The sequence below is a fragment of the Eptatretus burgeri genome, chromosome 7 (assembly GCF_056783735.1).
Source record: "Eptatretus burgeri isolate ZD-2024b chromosome 7, Ebu_testis_v1, whole genome shotgun sequence".
In the NCBI taxonomy this organism is placed as follows: domain Eukaryota; kingdom Metazoa; phylum Chordata; class Myxini; order Myxiniformes; family Myxinidae; genus Eptatretus; species Eptatretus burgeri.
In genome coordinates this window covers 27,785,649-27,803,627 of record NC_140967.1, presented here as the reverse complement: position 1 = coordinate 27,803,627, position 17,979 = coordinate 27,785,649, and the positions used below count along the sequence as shown (strand labels likewise).

At 42.1% G+C, this 17,979-nt stretch overlaps 1 protein-coding gene across 1 annotated transcript in view; it reads left to right on the top strand.

Moving 5' to 3' along the window:
• EPRS1 (glutamyl-prolyl-tRNA synthetase 1) overlaps positions 1–17,979 on the top strand; it is a 125,931-nt gene that overhangs the window by 67,906 nt on the left and 40,046 nt on the right. Inside the window, exons 13-20 of the mRNA XM_085887809.1 lie at positions 998–1,108; positions 8,497–8,633; positions 8,968–9,175; positions 11,210–11,322; positions 14,470–14,575; positions 14,660–14,773; positions 15,170–15,406; positions 16,861–17,085. Coding sequence (XP_085743935.1) covers positions 998–1,108; positions 8,497–8,633; positions 8,968–9,175; positions 11,210–11,322; positions 14,470–14,575; positions 14,660–14,773; positions 15,170–15,406; positions 16,861–17,085 — 1,251 coding nt within the window. The remainder of the gene's footprint in view (positions 1–997; positions 1,109–8,496; positions 8,634–8,967; positions 9,176–11,209; positions 11,323–14,469; positions 14,576–14,659; positions 14,774–15,169; positions 15,407–16,860; positions 17,086–17,979) is intronic.

Sequence of the window (17,979 nt, the reverse complement as noted above, 5' to 3'; positions counted from 1 at the left end):
ATCACGTTATTCTTTTTATTACTGCCAATTATTGTGCTATTATTATTATTATTATCAATATGCTGTTATCATTATTCTGAGATATGTTTGAGAAAAAATGGCATGATAAGGTGGAACGACACTTCAGCTGCGATATATACACCTTTCCAACACTGAAAAATCAATAAAATGGCCGTAACTTGGCAACCGCTCGTCCAATTAATATCAAACCTTGAAAAGGCACATCCGTGGGTCCCCGGCAATATTCCTGGCAAGTTTTTAATCGGACTGGCAGTTGTCGAGAAACGGCGGTCACACACACACACACACACACACACACACACACACACACACACACACACACACACACACACACACACACACACACACACACACACATTGCTGGAATTATAGATAGATGAACACTTTTTTTAAGCATCGGAACTGCTTCTGAGTTCGACTCTGGAGCTTCAATTTTGTAATTCAGCTTAGTTTAAGAGATTCTCGAGGTTATCACATAGGCGGAAATGAAATGAAGCCACGAATGCTGGCGTCTCCGGGCTTTTATAAGCATTGCAATGTACCCAGCAATTCGTAGCTATGATGAACAGACATTCCATAATATGAGTGAGGAAAGTGAAAAATGAACAATTAAACACTTGTATGTTTGTGCACATCAGGGCACTGAGATATATTGGTGAACTTTTGCATAACTTATAAGGACATGAGGCAACAGAAAAATCAACACTGTATGTTGAGCTTGAACCTTGAATTCCAGTATCCCAGAAGTTCATAAGATATAAATGCGATATGCTTCATTAAAAAGACTCCGAGTCTGATAAATGCGAGTACACAGGCCAATAATTTTAATTGCTATTTTTTATTTTTAAAGTAATTTGAGGTGAGTAAAAATGAGTTGTTGAAAGTTGTCACTTCTCTTCTCTCTTCATGTCACATTGTTATGTTGAGTTGCAGGTGATATTTCTTTCTTTTTTTTTCACCCCCATCCATATGTTAGGTGATCGACCCAATCGCACCTCGCTTCACTGCCCTTTTACGTCACAAAGTGGTACCTGTGAAAGTGTATGGTGTTCAAGAAGAGAAGAGAGATGTGCCTAAGCACCCAAAGGTGAGTTTCTGCCTCATGTCTGATGAGAGATAGCATAATATGTACATTTCCCATAGCTCTTGCTCTCAGTGGGAATAGGCATGAGATCTTGGGAAGTAAAATGGGCTATCTGACCATATATAAATGTTTTTTTAATGCATAAATCTTATCTCAAGTAGGAGAAAAAAAAATCACGGAGTCAATCTACCATTAGGGTGCGAGGGAATAGGTTGACATGGGAGACACAAAAATCTGCAGATCTGAACATGCTAGAACAAATCATCTCTAAGGCCCATATCATATAATGTCATCATCACACCATTTGAAAGCCTTTATCCCTGAGCAGAGGTCAGCTTTTTGTGGGCTCCAATCATGGTACCCTTTCTTGTGGCAATGTTTTTACAGCCGGATGCCCTTCCTGGCGCCAACACTTTAGTCGCCTTCGAGCCTGCAGGGCTAATTACCACTATACTGGTTCTCATTTCGCCGACCTTCGAAAGGATGACAGGCTGAGTCAACCTCCCTGATGCTAACTCAGCGGCCAGCAGGGCTCGAACTCAGGACCCCGAGTATCCCAAGCCACCGTCTTAACCACTAAGCCACACCAGGCTCATGTCATATAGTGTAATGTAAATTAACAAATCATCTTTAAGGCCCATATCATATAGTGTAATGTAAATGAACAAAACGTCTGTAAGGACCATACAGTGTAGATGAATAAATCATCTTAGTACCATTGTGTGTAAATGAACAAATCGTCTAAGCACCATATTGTGTAAATGAACAAGTCGTCTGTAAGGACCATAGTGTGTGAATGAACAAATTGTCTGCAAGGCTCATAGAAGGAGGTGATCTTTGTCTGTTTTGCCTTGTTCTGCTTGTCCTAATAGACCTCCTCCGCATTGGGTGGCATGATAGTGTCCATCTTGTGTTTGAATTTCAAGCACCTCTCAAGATGTCTTCCTCATTCTGTTTTATCCCAAGTGTTCTTTTTCATCCTCCTCAACGTTATCTTATTTCCCCCTTCTCACTTCAAAACAAACAAACAAATATTTTCACTCGGAAAAAAAAATCACGAACTAATTACTTCCTTGGTTCATCCCTTATTTCTTCCTTTCTCATGACTTCTCAATTAAACCAACATTCCTCATAATTGAATAAATTTGCTTCTTACTTTGAAAGCTTTTAATACCATTTTATAACGTTTCATTTGCCTTATTTCACGAAAACTCCACATGTTCTTCTTCATCAATATTTACTGTCACGAAAACCCCACAATGTAATTAAAAGATTCGCGAAAACTAAATCACACAATATCATGCACTATCACACTAAATCACACGATAACTTATGATCACACTCAATCATGTGATATCAAACGAAATCAAGTGACATCACATGATAAGTCCGTGTGGCACGATATTGAAAGAGCAACTGAGAGTACGATGGAGGGCAGTGTGGGGCTGTGAGGTGAAACGAAGATGCGGGGTTGTCTTGCTCTGTGCCAGACCGCGATTGAGCGAGGCACCCATTCCGCGATTGGCATATTCAACTGCGATGAAGTGAAACCACAATGTGGAAACCCGCATTCGGGGAGGGCCTGCTGTATTTCGTACTTGAATAGCATTGTCCCACATGACGAATGTGGAAGTGCAGGGAAGGAAGAATGGAGGAGGGTAATCCGATTGGCACGGAGGACCAATCATCTCTAATGGTGAGGGATGAATGAACATATGGTGAAAAGTAAACGTGAATTATCAGATGAACGGATGGTTAATTGGGGCTAATAAAATAGAGTGGGCTGAGTGGTGAGTAAGACAGATGCACTGAAGGATGAGAATAAACCTGCGGGGCTAAGGGAAAGACTGGTGTGATGAAAGAGGGGTTATTGAATTGAGGTTTGGTGAAGTGGATTATTGGTGGATTGTGGAGAGCAGAGGGGAGGATTGTTGGAACGGACCGATGGTGGATTGAGAGAAGATTGAAAGTAGCAGAGGGGGAAGACATCACACCAGGGACTTGGACTAACCCCAACGCATCACCCCAAAGCATAGGTCGACCAACCACATAAACTTATGGAGTAACTCATTCTTCGGAATCCTGCATGTACATGAATGCTCTCCTCAGGGATACATTTCCAAAACCATCACATTATTATGATTTGCTATTCATATGCACTTACCACAAACAAAATATGAAGGAGATAGTTTGTGGATTTTTGTACAGAAAATGATAAATTATTGAAGTCATCAACACCGGTTATGTTAATGTGAATTACAAGAAACCGCAACATAAGTTGGATGGTTGTGATTATATAAAATTACTTTTCATCAGCTTGTTCCCTTGCTTCAAAGTGTATGAGTGGGTTCAAAATGGTGCCAAAGAAGCAACTTTCAACAGAATAGCTTGTGAAGATCCAGACTCTGTGAGAAGAAGGGCATCCATGAAGAAAATAGCAGAAAAGCTGAAGATCTCATACAATGGTGTGAGGTACCCTTTGCAATGCCTGCAATGAACTATCTTGGTACAAGAGGAGAAAAGGCCAGGAAGACCCAGAAGAACCTCCCCAAGAAAAGATAAGCACGTGAAGTTGCTCAGCTTACAGGTCAGGTCAGGTATGGGAGCATGTGCCAGAACAGCGCGTCGCTGCGTCCACTTTCCGCCGGTACTCCAGGGGCCTCCGTCTGGCCATCCCCCAGGCAGATGCCAGGCCCATCCCCATCTCCTTGAGATGATGGTCAACCTGCTGCAACCATGAGGCACGTGGTCGGCCCACTGGCCTCCTCCACTCATGAGACTCCCTCGCTGAGAGAATCTGGTAAGCAGGATCAGCGTCAGGAAAACGAGCCACATGTCCATACAGCCGCAACTGACGCTCACGGACTATGCAGGTAACAAATCTCATCTGAGTCTCTCTCAGCAACCGCTCGCTGGATACAAAATCCGACCAGCGATAGCCAAGGATTCTCCGAAGAGACCTGGTACCAAAGGAATTAAGTCTCCATCTCAGATCCTTGGTCAGAGTCCAAGTCTCGCACCCATAGAGCAAGACTGGAAGTACCAAGGACCTGAAGACTCGGACTTTCGTCCTCCCGCACAGGTACCGGCAGCGCCACACCCCATGATCCAGTGAATCCATGACTCCCCAGGCCCGACCCAGACGTCTATTGACCTCTGACTCGCAGCCAGCAGAGACATGAATATCACTGCCAAGGTAAGTGAATCTCTCCACGACCTCAACATCCTCACCACAAACAGACACAGACAGGACAGCAGCATCCAAGATGTCACCGAAAGCCTGGATCTTAGTTTTGACCCAAGAAACCCGTAATCCCAGCGGCTCCGACTCCTCATTCAGCACCTCGAGGGCCCCCAAAAGGATGTCTAAAGTCTCCGCAAAGATGACTGCATCGTCTGCAAAATCAAGGTCCGAGATCTTGACATTCCCAAACGATGCACCGCAACTTGATCTCTCCGACATCCTCCCTAAAATCCAGTCCATACAAGTGCTGAAAAGTGTGGGGGCAAGTACACATCCCTGACGAACTCCAGTAACAACTGGAAATAAGTCAGAGGTGGTACAACCACACTTCACAGCACTCTCAGTACCAGAGTAGAGTTCAGACATCAGATCGATCAGTTTTGGTGGCACCCCACGAAGACCAAGAATCCTCCAGAGGACATCCCGATTCACTGAATCGAACGCTTTACAGAGATCAACATAGGCTGCAAGCAGCCCCTGCCGAAACTCTCGTCTGCGTTCGGTGAGGACACAAAGTGCAAGGATACGGTCAATCGTTGACCTCTTTGGTGTAAAGCCTGACTGCTCTGGACGCTGGTGCTCAAGCAGATGGTTACACGATAGAAGAAGATCATCAGCAGCTGACAAATGAAATGAAAGTAGGACTGAACGTTAACATCTCATCCATCACTGTGTGCAGAAGACTGATTGCAGCAGGTCGACATGGCAGAGATGCAGCAAAAAAACCACTGCAAGGATCACAGAATAAGGTGAAAAGACTGAAATTTGCAAGGAAATACAAGATTGGGTGAATGAACAATGGAATGAGGTCCTCTGGTCTGATGAATTGAAGTTTGAACCTTTTGGATCGAAGAGATGCCAGTTTGTACACCGAAGACTTGGAGAACTTGATGACATGCTGTGTTTGCAGCCTGCTGTTAAACAATGGAGAAGCTCTGTGAGTGAGGTTACATTTCAGCTTTTGGTAAAGGAAAACTTGTTTAAATCAAGGACACTAACAATAGAGAAGTACCAGCAGATATTGCATTACCTTACAGTTCCTCGTGGAAATTGTTTAATCAGAAGAGGATTCATTTTCTAACAAGGTGATTATCCAAAACATACTTCCAATATAGTAAAACCATATTTGGAGAACAAGGTTACAGCTGCCGTGCTCCAAGTGCTAGAATGGCTTCCCCAGAATCTGGACATGAGTCCCATCGAGGCCATATGGGATTACCTAGGAACAGAGAAGAACAAGATAAACCCAAATAACCTTACAGAACTGTAGAATGTACTACAGGATATTTGGCACAATATTCCTCAAAGAGTGATTCAGTCATATAGAGGAAGCATGGGTAAAAGAGTGATGGCACTCAAGAAAAAAGCTAAAGGGTATTGACTGATTGTAGTATTGACTATATTGACTATTGGTGCAGTATTGCAGTATTGACTGATACTAAAAATGACACTTCTTTTTATTTACTTCAGCAGTTTGTTTCACGTGCATTTATAAAGGCTGTTAGTTTACAATGACAAACACATGATTGTTATCACTGATATGTTGATGAATATACCCTAAAGTAGGAATAACCCAAACTTTTGCATGCCGGCACAGACAGAGAGGTTTATTAGGGTACCCTGTGAGTACAGGGTACCCTATTGTTTTTCTTCTGTTTATTATTATTTTTCTTTTTCCGCCGGCATTTTGCACCCTTTTTCGCTTTAAAAATCATTTTCTCTGGGAGACTAAGTCCGATCGAGACAAAATTTTCACCACAGTATGTATCTTTTTTGATAGCACAATCACGTTATAATTATGACGTCATTGGTCACGTGGTGCGGGCGCCATCTTGAAAAAAACGATAAACTTTGGACCTCTGTATCTCAGAAACCGTGCAATGGAAAATTTTTTCGCTTGATACATTTTACTAAGCTCCCGATGGGGAACACGTGTGATTTTTCATGATGTCATAGGTGAAGCGATATACCGGTGAAAATTCGTCAAGTAGAACGCCATATGGGAAAAATCTGAAAAATTCTGAGCATCATCTACGCCAAAAATCACTGACGAAAATGTTTTTCTTGACGTCATCGATGACGTAATTCGGCCGCCATCTTGTTTTTTAGTGTTTTTTTTTTAAAAAAATCTTCTTCTCCAGAACGGCTATGCAGATTGAGGCGAAACTTTACACGCACATTCCCCCTGAAGTCCTCTTTCAAGTTTGTTAATTTGTTATTGATACGTCACATGGTTTGGCGGCCATCTTGAAAAAACCCTAAAACCTTCAAACATCTTCTTCTCCAGAAGCGCTGGTCCAATGAAGGCGAGATTTCAGCATTATATTCGTGACATGTATGCGATGCAAGTTTGTTAATTTCAAAGTGATAGGTCACATGGTTTGGCCGCCATGTTGGATTTAAGAAAAATATTAAATAATGTTTTCTCTGGTATTTCATAAGCCATCGAAGCGAAAATTTGCAAGTGCCTTCCACGCTCAAGTCTGCATACATGGTAAAAAATTTTTACCTCAGAAGTCACATGGTTTGGCGGCCATCTTGGATAGAAAAATAGACTTTATCCGATTTACACGAAACTTCACACACTTGTTCGGGTCGACGATGGAAAGCAGAATTTAAATTTATGATATCATAGGTCACAAGGTTCGGCAGCCATCTTGGATTGAAAATGAATAAATTTTAAAAATCTTCTTCTCCAGAAGGGCAAGACAGATCAAGACGAAACTTAACACATATATTCCCCATGAGGTCCTTTCTCAAGTTTGTTAATTTGTTGTTGATACGTCACATGGTTTGGCGGCCATCTTGAAAAAACCCTAAAACCTTCAAACATCTTCTTCTCCAGAAGCGCTGGTCGGATGAAGGGCAGATTTCAGAAGTATATTCGGGACACGTAGGCGATATAAGTTTGTTAATTTCGAATTGATAAGTCACACGGTTTGGCCGCCATCTTGGATTTAAGAAAAAATATTAAATAATGTTTTCTCTGGAACCGCTTAACCTAACGAATCGAAAGTTTGCAATTATCATCTACCATCGTGTCTGCACGAGAGTTAAAAATTATGATGTCACACGTCACATGGTTTGGCGGCCATCTTGGATAGAAAAACGCATCTTTACCGATTAACACGAAACTTCACACACGTGTTCCAATACCCAGTTGGAAGCAGAATATAAACTTGTGATGTCATAGGTCACATGGTTCGTCAGCCATCTTGGATTGAAAAATAATATCTTAAAACGTCTTTTTCTCTGACACGACTGAACAGATCCAGGCGAAACTCCACCACTAGGACCGCCTCTCCATGACGAATAAAAAGTTCTCACCCCCTTTTGAGGTACGACGCAACGTTTGGCAGCCATAGTGGATTGAAGGAAAAATATTAATTAATGTTTACTCTGGAACAACTGCATCAATCAATGTGAAACATCACCTTTATGCTGGAACAGTCATGCGGAATGAGGGTTTGAAATTTCAATGGGATCGGCCCCAGGGTTTGGCAGCCATGTTGGTTTTAAGAAAAATATTAAATAATGTTTTCTCTGGAACTGCTTAACCAAGCGAAGCGAAAATTTGCACTTATCGTCTCCGATCGTGTTTGCACATGTGGTGAAAATTATGACATCACAAGTCACATGGTTTGGCCGCCATCTTGGATTGAAGGATAAATATTAATTAATGTTTACTCTGGAACCGCTGCTTCTATATATATGAAACTCCACATTTGTAATTCAGCCGACATGCGAAACAAAAGTTTAAAATTTCAACCTGATCGGTCACGCGGTTTGGCAGCCAGAATTATTTAATTATTTGAATCTGTTCGCCAGTAATAAGGAAATTGAACACTTTAAGCTGCCCGGTTCGCAGCTCTTCAGTCCCACGCCATATCGAAGCAGGCCTCTGTTTGTATCACTCTTCAATAATGTTTTTTTCTGGAACCACTTTCCCGATGAATGCGAAACTTTGCGACTGTCATCTGCACAAAGTCCTATGTTGTATCAAAGGCGGACGGACTGGGTACCCGGTCATCACTGCCAGCAGTTATAAAGTGGCAGTTCTAGTTGTAGTTTTTTTTGTCATCGTGATGTCGAAAGATGCATACACATTTACTTTGTTTTGCAAACTCCTCCAATCCCTATGTTCCAGAATCCAGATGTGGGGATGAAACGTGTTTCGTATGGACCAGATATCCTGATTGACGGAGCTGATGCAGAGACCTTGAAGGAGAATGATAAAGTTACCTTCATCAACTGGGGCAACATGATTATCAAAAGGATCAACAAGTTTGTTTCCCATGTAACACCAAGCTACATTCTGGTAACATATAGTCGTTGCAAAGCATATTAAATTGATCATCCTCTGTCTGAATGCACCCCCAAAGTATTTGATTTTTAAAATATATATTATTATTTTTATTATTCTTGAGTTTGTGGGTAGCAAGATATGAGTCTTTGACCCTTTTCACCAATTCATAGCTGCTTGGTTTATAGTTACCAAAGCATTACTCAGAGTTCACAATGTATCCCTGTAGTTTGCATCAATGCCATGCCAAAACACTGAGTGTACCTTGTTTGCATCTGTGCAAACATCCATCCATTCTATTCCTTCTCATGGCAGACACTCAGATGGAAATGTTTCCTCTTTGGAGGTTGAGCCACAGTTTGAAGACACAGATTACAAAGGAACGGCCAAGCTGACTTGGCTGGCGCAGACTCCAACATCTCGAACATTGCCAGTCATGTGTGTGTACTTTGATCACATCATCAACAAGCCGGTCTTGGGCAAAGATGATGACTTCAAGGACTTCATCAACAAGGAGAGCAAGGTGACTATCTACTTGACTTTACAACTCTTACATCTGCAATATCAATTTAAAACATGCTTGTCATAATATTATTGTTTTTGATAATCAAAGTTTTTGATAATATTGTTACGGTTGTGGAAATTCACAGAACACCATTCAGGCTTCACAGAGATCAGTTATGTCGTTAAGTGTGTGTTCAGATTAGATTTCCCCACCGATGTCGAGAGGGAATTTATTCGTGTAACCGGGCTGTGATCTTTGAGGTAGTGTTTTTCTTTTGCTATCTTTATTTTGGACCAACCGCCTCTCAACCACCACAACCGCCTTCACAACAACCACCTTCACCACAGCCACCTTCTCCACAACCGCCTTCACAACAACCACCTTCTCCACGACATCTCCTCACAATCTAAACCACATCTGCTCACAACATAACCAACAACGAACAGCATCACCTCACCTTCATCTCCATTGCGCTGCCATCTTTGTGCCAGCCACGGCGAGTTCCCCACTAGCAACATCTCTGCCACCAGACGCGGAGACTCCCTAATTGGGGCGAGGGCCGATGATCTCTGCAACGTCCGCTTTCTTCGCATGACTTGCGATCAGATCAAAAGATCCAAAAGGGCGGAACCAGTGGGGGGTCAGTGGTCGGAGGGGAGAGATCAAAACCTTGCCTCACGGACTCCATATAAAGGCGCGCAGAGAAGCCAAGCGAGTTAGTTGAGGTCGGAGTGCAGTTGAAGTTGGAGTTGAAGTCGGTGGGGAGCTGAAGAAGTCTGGGTTCGCCATGGAGCACGCTTGAAAAGAGTCGGTGGAGAGTCGTCTGCGGCCTGTGAGGAGTCGCGTGGTGAGCAGGCAGTCGGGATCGTCGCAGCGTAGCCTGGAGCGCAGCCTGCCGTGCCGTGCCAAACTGTGGGTCGCTGGAGCGTAGCCGGAGAGGAGTCTCCAACCAGCGGCAAACGGTCCGAGGTGATCGGGCCCTTGGACAGTCCGAACGACGCTGAGGAACGGGCGGGCTCTTAAGAGAGCATCAACTCTAAAAGAGCAAAGGCCCGTTCGTTCCTTTGAGGCGTTGTCGACTAGGCCCGATCGACCGGGCCGCACGACGAGGCCTGGGCCGAGCCGCGGTAACGCCAGCTGCCGTGTGGACGGGACGTCGAGGAGCGCCCCCTGTCACCACGAAGGTGACGGGTAACCAGCCCGGTCTCTCGGAGTTCCTGCGGTCTCCACAGCTCCGTGAATTATAAAGACCCAAGAGGTCCATCCTACCCCTTGCCTTTCCTGGGGTTTTCTTTGAATGAATGTTGTGGCGCCGAGTCCGTTAAGTAGAACTGTTAATAAGTAATTGTACATCATAAATAGACCAACGGTTGTAGTTCTTCTTGTCGTGCTTTTGTTGATTGCATTGCTTTTCTTTGCCTTGCACAAATGCATGCGTGTTTGCCTTGAATAATTGCATGCATGTTTGCCTCGCCTAATTGTATACTTGCATGCCTGCATACGTGCTATAATAATAAATGGCCTTGTGTGAATGTTGACCCGTTCGTTGCGTCCTTTCCCTCGATTGAACTGCCATTATTAAGTTCGGAATATAGTTGGTTCTTAAAAACCGATAAGAGAATCGGGTCCGAGGGACTTGGCGATAATCCGCTCGGCAATCGCAAACGCTCCGTTTTCTGTTTAAGTGGCTCGTTTCTGTACGAGTTCTGTCGAGGTACAATCTCTCAGTAGTCTGCCGCGCGATTAATTAGGTAAATCGACCATTCGGCGATCGGACCCTGTAGCGTGGGTAGAGTATTGACAAGGCTGTGGTGTGCTTAAAACACACCCGAAGCTGGATTTCGGCGTTGTTCCGGAAGCTGCGACAAGGTTTGCCCGTTCGGTGGGCGAGAGCGGCCGCCATTGGCTAAAAGTGGTCACCCGCACGTCGACGGGCGGGAAACCACCACAATATTATGACCCATCCTGATTGTTTTTGATAATCAAAGATTTTTCGTTCAATTTGTCATCTTTAAAGTGTCTCTTTTGGTGTCACCAACATCACCTCTGTAGAAAGAAGAAGAGATGATTGGAGACCCTTGCATGATTGATTTGAAAAAAGGGGACAGAATACAGCTGCAACGGAGGGGCTTCTTTATCTGTGATCAACCCTTTGAAGCCATCAGGTGAGACCAAGCTGAGATTGGTTTTGTGATTACCTCCACTACCGAAGGTGGGTGGAGGTTGTGGTTTCACCCCCTGTCTGTCTGGTTTGTTTGTCTGCTCACAGACAGACAGGGTATCTAAAAACGTTATGGACAGATTCGGACTAAATTTGGCGGGCAGGTTGGGTGTATGACCTTGGTGAATTGATTTGATTTTGGTGAAGATCCGGATCCGATAAATTTTATTTTATTTTTTCAAGTGATTCTTCACCATTGAGTCATGGGTCAAAAAATGATACATGGCATGATATCTGAAAAAGTTATGTACTGTTTCAGAAGAAACTTGCTGGATGGTTGGGTCGGTGACAAAAACAAGCTGATTCGATTTTGGTGTGTGACAAGGACAAATGGTCCGGATCCAGATCCGGCCTATCAGATACAAAATGTAAACTGTTCAGCCTGGCAGAGGTTTACACTCTACCGAGTGCCATTCTCGTACTTATTTGTTATTGTGTACACGAGGATCATCACTTCTGTTTTAAATTGCACTAAAAAAAATTTTTTTTGCAAGAAAATCTTTTCTTGCAGTTTGAAAATAGCTTGCTGCTACCAGCTTACCAACTGTGCCCAAATTGATATGTTACTCTGACATTTCGTTTTCTCCATGTTTGTTTTGACCAAAGGTTCAAACCTACAAGATGGTGTACCTTGTAAATGCATTTAATGTTCATGCAACAATGTGGTGGAGGGTTTATAACTCTGCAAAGATATTGACATTCCTGATAGATTTTTTTTTTCCCACAGAAGTTAACTAGAAGCTATTATATTCCATTTCATTTGTGGTATCGTGTTAAATTTGATTATCATTTGTGAAAGTTGAAAAACAGGTACATTTCAAAAACTGGTCCTTATCAAATTTTTCATGGCACATTGTTGTATGGGAAAATATATACAGAGGTTGGCAGCAAATTATAATTTCCCCAGTCATTTCTGTGGAGACAGCTGTGTCTTGTGTACATAATTGGCTGGGAAGCATACAATTGGTGTTATGTCTGCATTTTGAGTCATTGCAAGTGTACAAACAGGAAGCGATGCAAGTCTCCCTCCACAACACAACAGGAAAACCACATGTTAAGGCAAGATAGATGTCCATTAACTCGGGGAATGAGCCAGCAGGATGACCTAGAGGAGTGCACACTCTACTCTGAGCCGTCTGGCCTCAGTTTGAATCTCGGCCCAGCTACAAACTGTCATCCTGGTGTCTTACAAGTAGGTCAGTGCGTGAGCCGTCTCTTGGATGGACGTTAAACTGGGTGTCCCATCTGCCCGCATTAGTTGGTGGGCGCTAAATATCCCACGGTATTCTTTGCAAAGAGTAGGCGAGTTATCGCCAGCACCTTGAATAAATTCCAAATTCCTGCCATAACCTTTCGGGGGCATTGCATCAGCGGCACAGCCTTGTCCCCAGGAAATGATGCTACTCTCAGCCATGTGTTGCACACGTGAGAAGAAGAACCTCAAGGAATGTTGACCATTTGTCGAAGAATGGGGAGGGGATGGTCAGAGGGGACCAATGTTCACATTATTGCTTATGTCAGTTCTGAAGCTGTCTTTTTCCGAATTGTGTGGAAGCTTTTAGTGAGATGATAAATAGCTGTTTGATGTATATTGTATAAATCTATATTGACATCTACCCTTTTGTCTATTTGTGACCATAGGCTTTAATCGCAGTCTGCAAGGGCTTTAGGACCATATGGATGCCTCCTAGTTTGGAGTTGATGTGTTGGTGTAATCTATGCACATGGTGTCATCGTCATGCCAGTCAGCATGCTTCTTAAGTTGAATATATATATATATATATATATATATATATATATATATATATATATATATATATATATATATATATATATATATATATATGTGTTTTTATGCCTCCACTGATGAAGTTGCTGGAGGCTTTATGTTGTGGAGTCGTCTGTCCATCCGTGCTAATTTTCTCTGTTTTCCCTGCAACCGCTTATCTGATTGACAAATTTTCACCACAGATTCAATGACTCATGTAGAATGTTTTAATAATAATTGTGACGTCATATTGGTCATGTGGTGTGGCAACAATATTGGAAAAAAGAAAAAAACTAAACCTCTATCTGCAAAACCGCTCCATGGGGAAAAAAACTCCGTCATTGAGAGCTAATTTGCGAGATGACAAAAAATGCTGACGTCATCAGTCACATGGTTCAGCCGGTTTTTTTTTTATTTTATTTTTTTTTTACATAAAAACCTTTAAAAAATCATCTTCTCTGAAACAGCTGAACAGATCGCATATCCATGAGGACCAAAAAGTTATCTACCTATGACATCATTGGTCTGGTTTCAACATTTTAAAAGAAGAATCAACATTTAAAAATCTTTTTCTCCAGAACCGTTTGACAGATCGAGGGGAAACTTCACCCACATGTTCTCAAGCTTTGGGAATACCAGGGTATTCACGAATAATTAATATAGGTCACATGGTCTGGCAGTAATAGGTCACGTGGTCTGGCAGCCAATTTTGATTCAGCGAAAATCTGTTTTTTTTAATCCTTTCTTTTGAACCGCTTCATCAATTGACGTGAAACTTCACAATTATGATGTAGTCATGGTGGGGAATATATGTTCTAAATTTCAACGTGATCTGACACATTTTGTGGCAGCCAGAATTATTTAATATTTTGAATCTGGATTTAGAGATTTATATCAAACTTGGTGCAAGTATTATAATGATGTCATAGTGTGGGGGGAGGGACATCTTGCGACATGTCGATGTCAAAAAGTGCCATTCTAGTTTCCCTTTACTTTCCATTGAAATTGCATAATTTATTTGCTTTTGGTTTGTTTTTCATCATGATGCTAATTTAAAGTTCATTGATGTTGTTGAAGTTGCACAAAATGTGTTGATGTTTTGTGTTTGCTCTTCTGATGAAATCATTGGTTTTGGTGCTGCCGTGTTGATTAATTAAAATCTATTATAATGTAAAAGTGTTTATTTTAATTTAATAGTGTGTTTTGAGGTTGTGATTGTTTGGCCATCTGAACGTTTCCAGTCTTTTGGTCTCTGGGGTTAAGCTTTAGGAAAGGTTTATTCCAGAGAGCAACAGGAATCCTCATGTCCCCCATCCTTTTTAGCCCTTACTGCTGCAAGGAGTCACCATGTATCCTCTTTCACATCCCCGATGGTCATACCAAAGAGATGCCAACAGCTGGTAACCGAGACAAGGGGAAGAAGGAGGAGGTGAGCAAGTGACTAGGTAAAGATGTAAGCATATTGATTCTGTGATTTGTGGTGTGTTGAGTCAATGTTGCCCCGTGCCTCCAGAATGCCACTCCAACCTCGATCCAAAGTGCAGGAAATTCTCCCAATGAGCTGTACCATCACGTGATGAAGCAGGGAGATGTGGTGAGGACTCTTAAGAACAAGAAGGCAACCAAGGCAAGATTATTATCCATTACACACATAGAGGAGGTGGTGGTGTTGGTGGAGAGTTATGAGTATTCTTATTTGTTCAACCATATAATTTGCTTTTAGAGAACGTTTTAAATCAGATTCTTTCTTTTGTCATGTTTTAAATTTTAACAAATTTTTATCCAGTCATGGTGTTTCTTACACTCTTATGGGCAAAAAGTCAATTTTTTTTTTCAACAAAACTATAGTTTTTAGCCTTTGAATGACAAGGTTTGATGTGGTCTGCAGTTATCTCTTTTGGTAGTGTGAACGCTTAATCGCCTTAGTTTATTTTGTATCATGATATAAACTGGTGTGCAAGGTATGCACGTACGTATTCCCAAAATGTTTAATTTGCATGGTTTTTTTATTCTTATTTTTTAGGAAGAAATTGATTCTGCGGTTAAAGTTCTCCTTGGCCTAAAAGCTGAGTACAAGGCTCAAACTGGTCAGGACTATCAGCCTGGTCAAATCCCTGCCGATTCCACCGCCAAAATCCAAATATCAACCCCTGTTGCACCCCACATCCAGGCCTCTCCTGCAGATGCTCTCTCTTTGTACAACAATGTGGCTTCTCAAGGGGAGACAGTACGTCAGCTGAAGGCCAAAAAAGCTGGCAAGGTGAGGTCCATGGACATTACATGCATAAAATAGACCCATGGTTCGGATTACGGTGTATTTGTATTGGAGGTGAATTGGAAACTTTTTTGATGATCATGTGATTAATTATTTGAAACTTCTGAAGTGAATTTGGTTTGATGGTTGATTTGCTCCAATACCAAACTTAAAACATCACCAGTGCTGTTTAAAATATTAAATAGATGATTAACTTTTTTTTTCAACCGAATGTTGAGGGATATGCAAACCACCATAGGAAAGAATGTGAAGGAACGTTTTGGGTGTGAGCCGTCCTTAAAAGCAAAAGAGAGCCTCATTTTTCTCAACACTTTTATCACTTTGATGCTGTCAACACAATTTATAAACGGTTTATCTGAACCACGATCAACTTGGGCTCCCACCATATCCAAATCAAACAGGCTAACATGTCATCAAAGCCAAAACAAAGCACTTGGGAGGGGGGGGGATCATGTGATTTATCCAACTCATCGACATAAATCACCTTCAAGCAGAAACAATAAGACTTACCCTCTGATACTATTTTGAGGGATACACTTCATTGATGCCACCCAGACACCAGAACGCCAATATCACCACTTGTTCAATTACCTACCTCCTCCCAGACACAAAAATACATCACCGGCAACTTGCAACAACAACGTATCCTCAAATGTGCCATCTCCACCCTCAAATACAAAATTTCTGAAAAGCATTCACAATCGCATCAGCACTACATCTTTGCAACATCGGAATAACAACACAATACTCGGTGAACCACGCCCCATGATCCATCAATCCAAACAAAAACTCTTCCGTCGTCCTCCAGAGTACCACTAGCCAGACTCCATTCTGGTTACCACCCCTCATTAAAAATGTATCAACGCAAACTTGATCCAACTCAGCAGGACCCGCTCTGCCCACGTGTCACTTTAAAGCCGACATCGTACACCACATAATCACAATCTGCCCTCAACTCACACAATATAGACAACTCTTCAATATCCATTCTCTTTGTGATTGGTCGGCTTCCTTGATGCCGCAAGACAACCAGGGATAATGACACTTAAAGATGATGGCATGGCTAACACCTGAAAAGTCACTTTTCTATCCTGGTCAAATTCATTAAATCCTTGAAAATGAAGTCATTGTGATCATTTTAATATATTCTTTGAGTTTTCCTTGAAGAAACAACTACCTTGCGTAGTCGTGTCATGCTTCTAATTGATTCCTTTATCATGAGCTATTTTTATAATTACTTAGTCTGTATGATTGAATCCATAACAATATAATGAATGGCTGTTGCAATTTCTAAAACTCAATGCAAATAAAACGGGAGAAAAACTTACAATTGTATCACTGCAAAACCTTTAATTCTCAGTTTGTGGTCATAATCAAAAGTCAGGTCAGATTTGGAGAGTAGTGTTCCCCCTTCATCATGTGCTTTCTCTTTCCTAAAGGATGAGGTTGATGAAGCTGTGAAGGCTCTGTTGGCTCTTAAAGCCAAGTACAAGGCACATACAGGTCATGACTACCAACTTGGCAAGGCTCCACCTCAGGCCCAGGTGGTAGAGCCTGGGCCTCAGCTGGAAAAGTCGTGTTCTGCAGATGACCTTGCCCTATACAACAAGGTGACAGCCCAAGGAGAGGTGGTACGTGAACTGAAGATCAAGAAAGCTGGCAAGGTACACTTTTAAGAACAATGGACACTGATTTTTGTGCCTTTGATCAGGAAGATCATGAACCATTCATTGTTGTGAGGTATTTGCTGAACTAGTTTTTGTTTGTAATAGGGATCACAATTTTTTTTACCTCCGCCACCGAAGTTGGTCAGAGGTTGTTTTCTCCCCTGTCTCTTTGTCTGTGAGCAGGATATCTCCAAAAGTTGTGGACAGGTTGGGTGTGACGATTACAAATTGATGAGATTTTGGTGACGATCTGGATCTGAGAATATTTTTGATTGATTCTTCACCATTGAGAGACAGAGCCAAAAACTATATACCGTATTTTCCGGTGTATTAATCTCACCCCTGTTTTTTCACCCTTAAAATAAATGAATATATTGATCATTTTATTTTCTGATCTCGATCTAAATACGTTTGTACGGAGGTATAAACATGCTGACTCCCAAGTCCGCTTAATTTAGTCTAACAGTCTTATTCTCATTTTCAAGAAGTTGAAGAGAGAGGTGAGGATACCAAGAAGTTTTTTTTTCATATTGTAAAGATTTTTTTTTTGTTCCTAGAAAAAGGAAGAAAAGGGATTCATGCCAGCATCATACATATTTCTTGTGGATTTGTGGCCCTGAAAAGGGCTGTTTGGGTTTGATGAAGCTTTTCAGCTAAACCAGAGGAAATCCCCGTCAATGCTTTCCTCATCGAAGACTGCACGTAGCTCCTTGTCCGAATCAGGGTAGAGCAAGTCCACGTTGGTGTCACCATAATTTGCAGCCTCCTCCTTCCAAATGATGTTGTCCTCTGTGCCGTTCAGGTTGTTAGAGATGCAGCATTTCAGAAATGCTCGCTTGATGATGTCCGACGGTATCTCCTCCCACACCTTGACGATCCAGCTGAAGATCA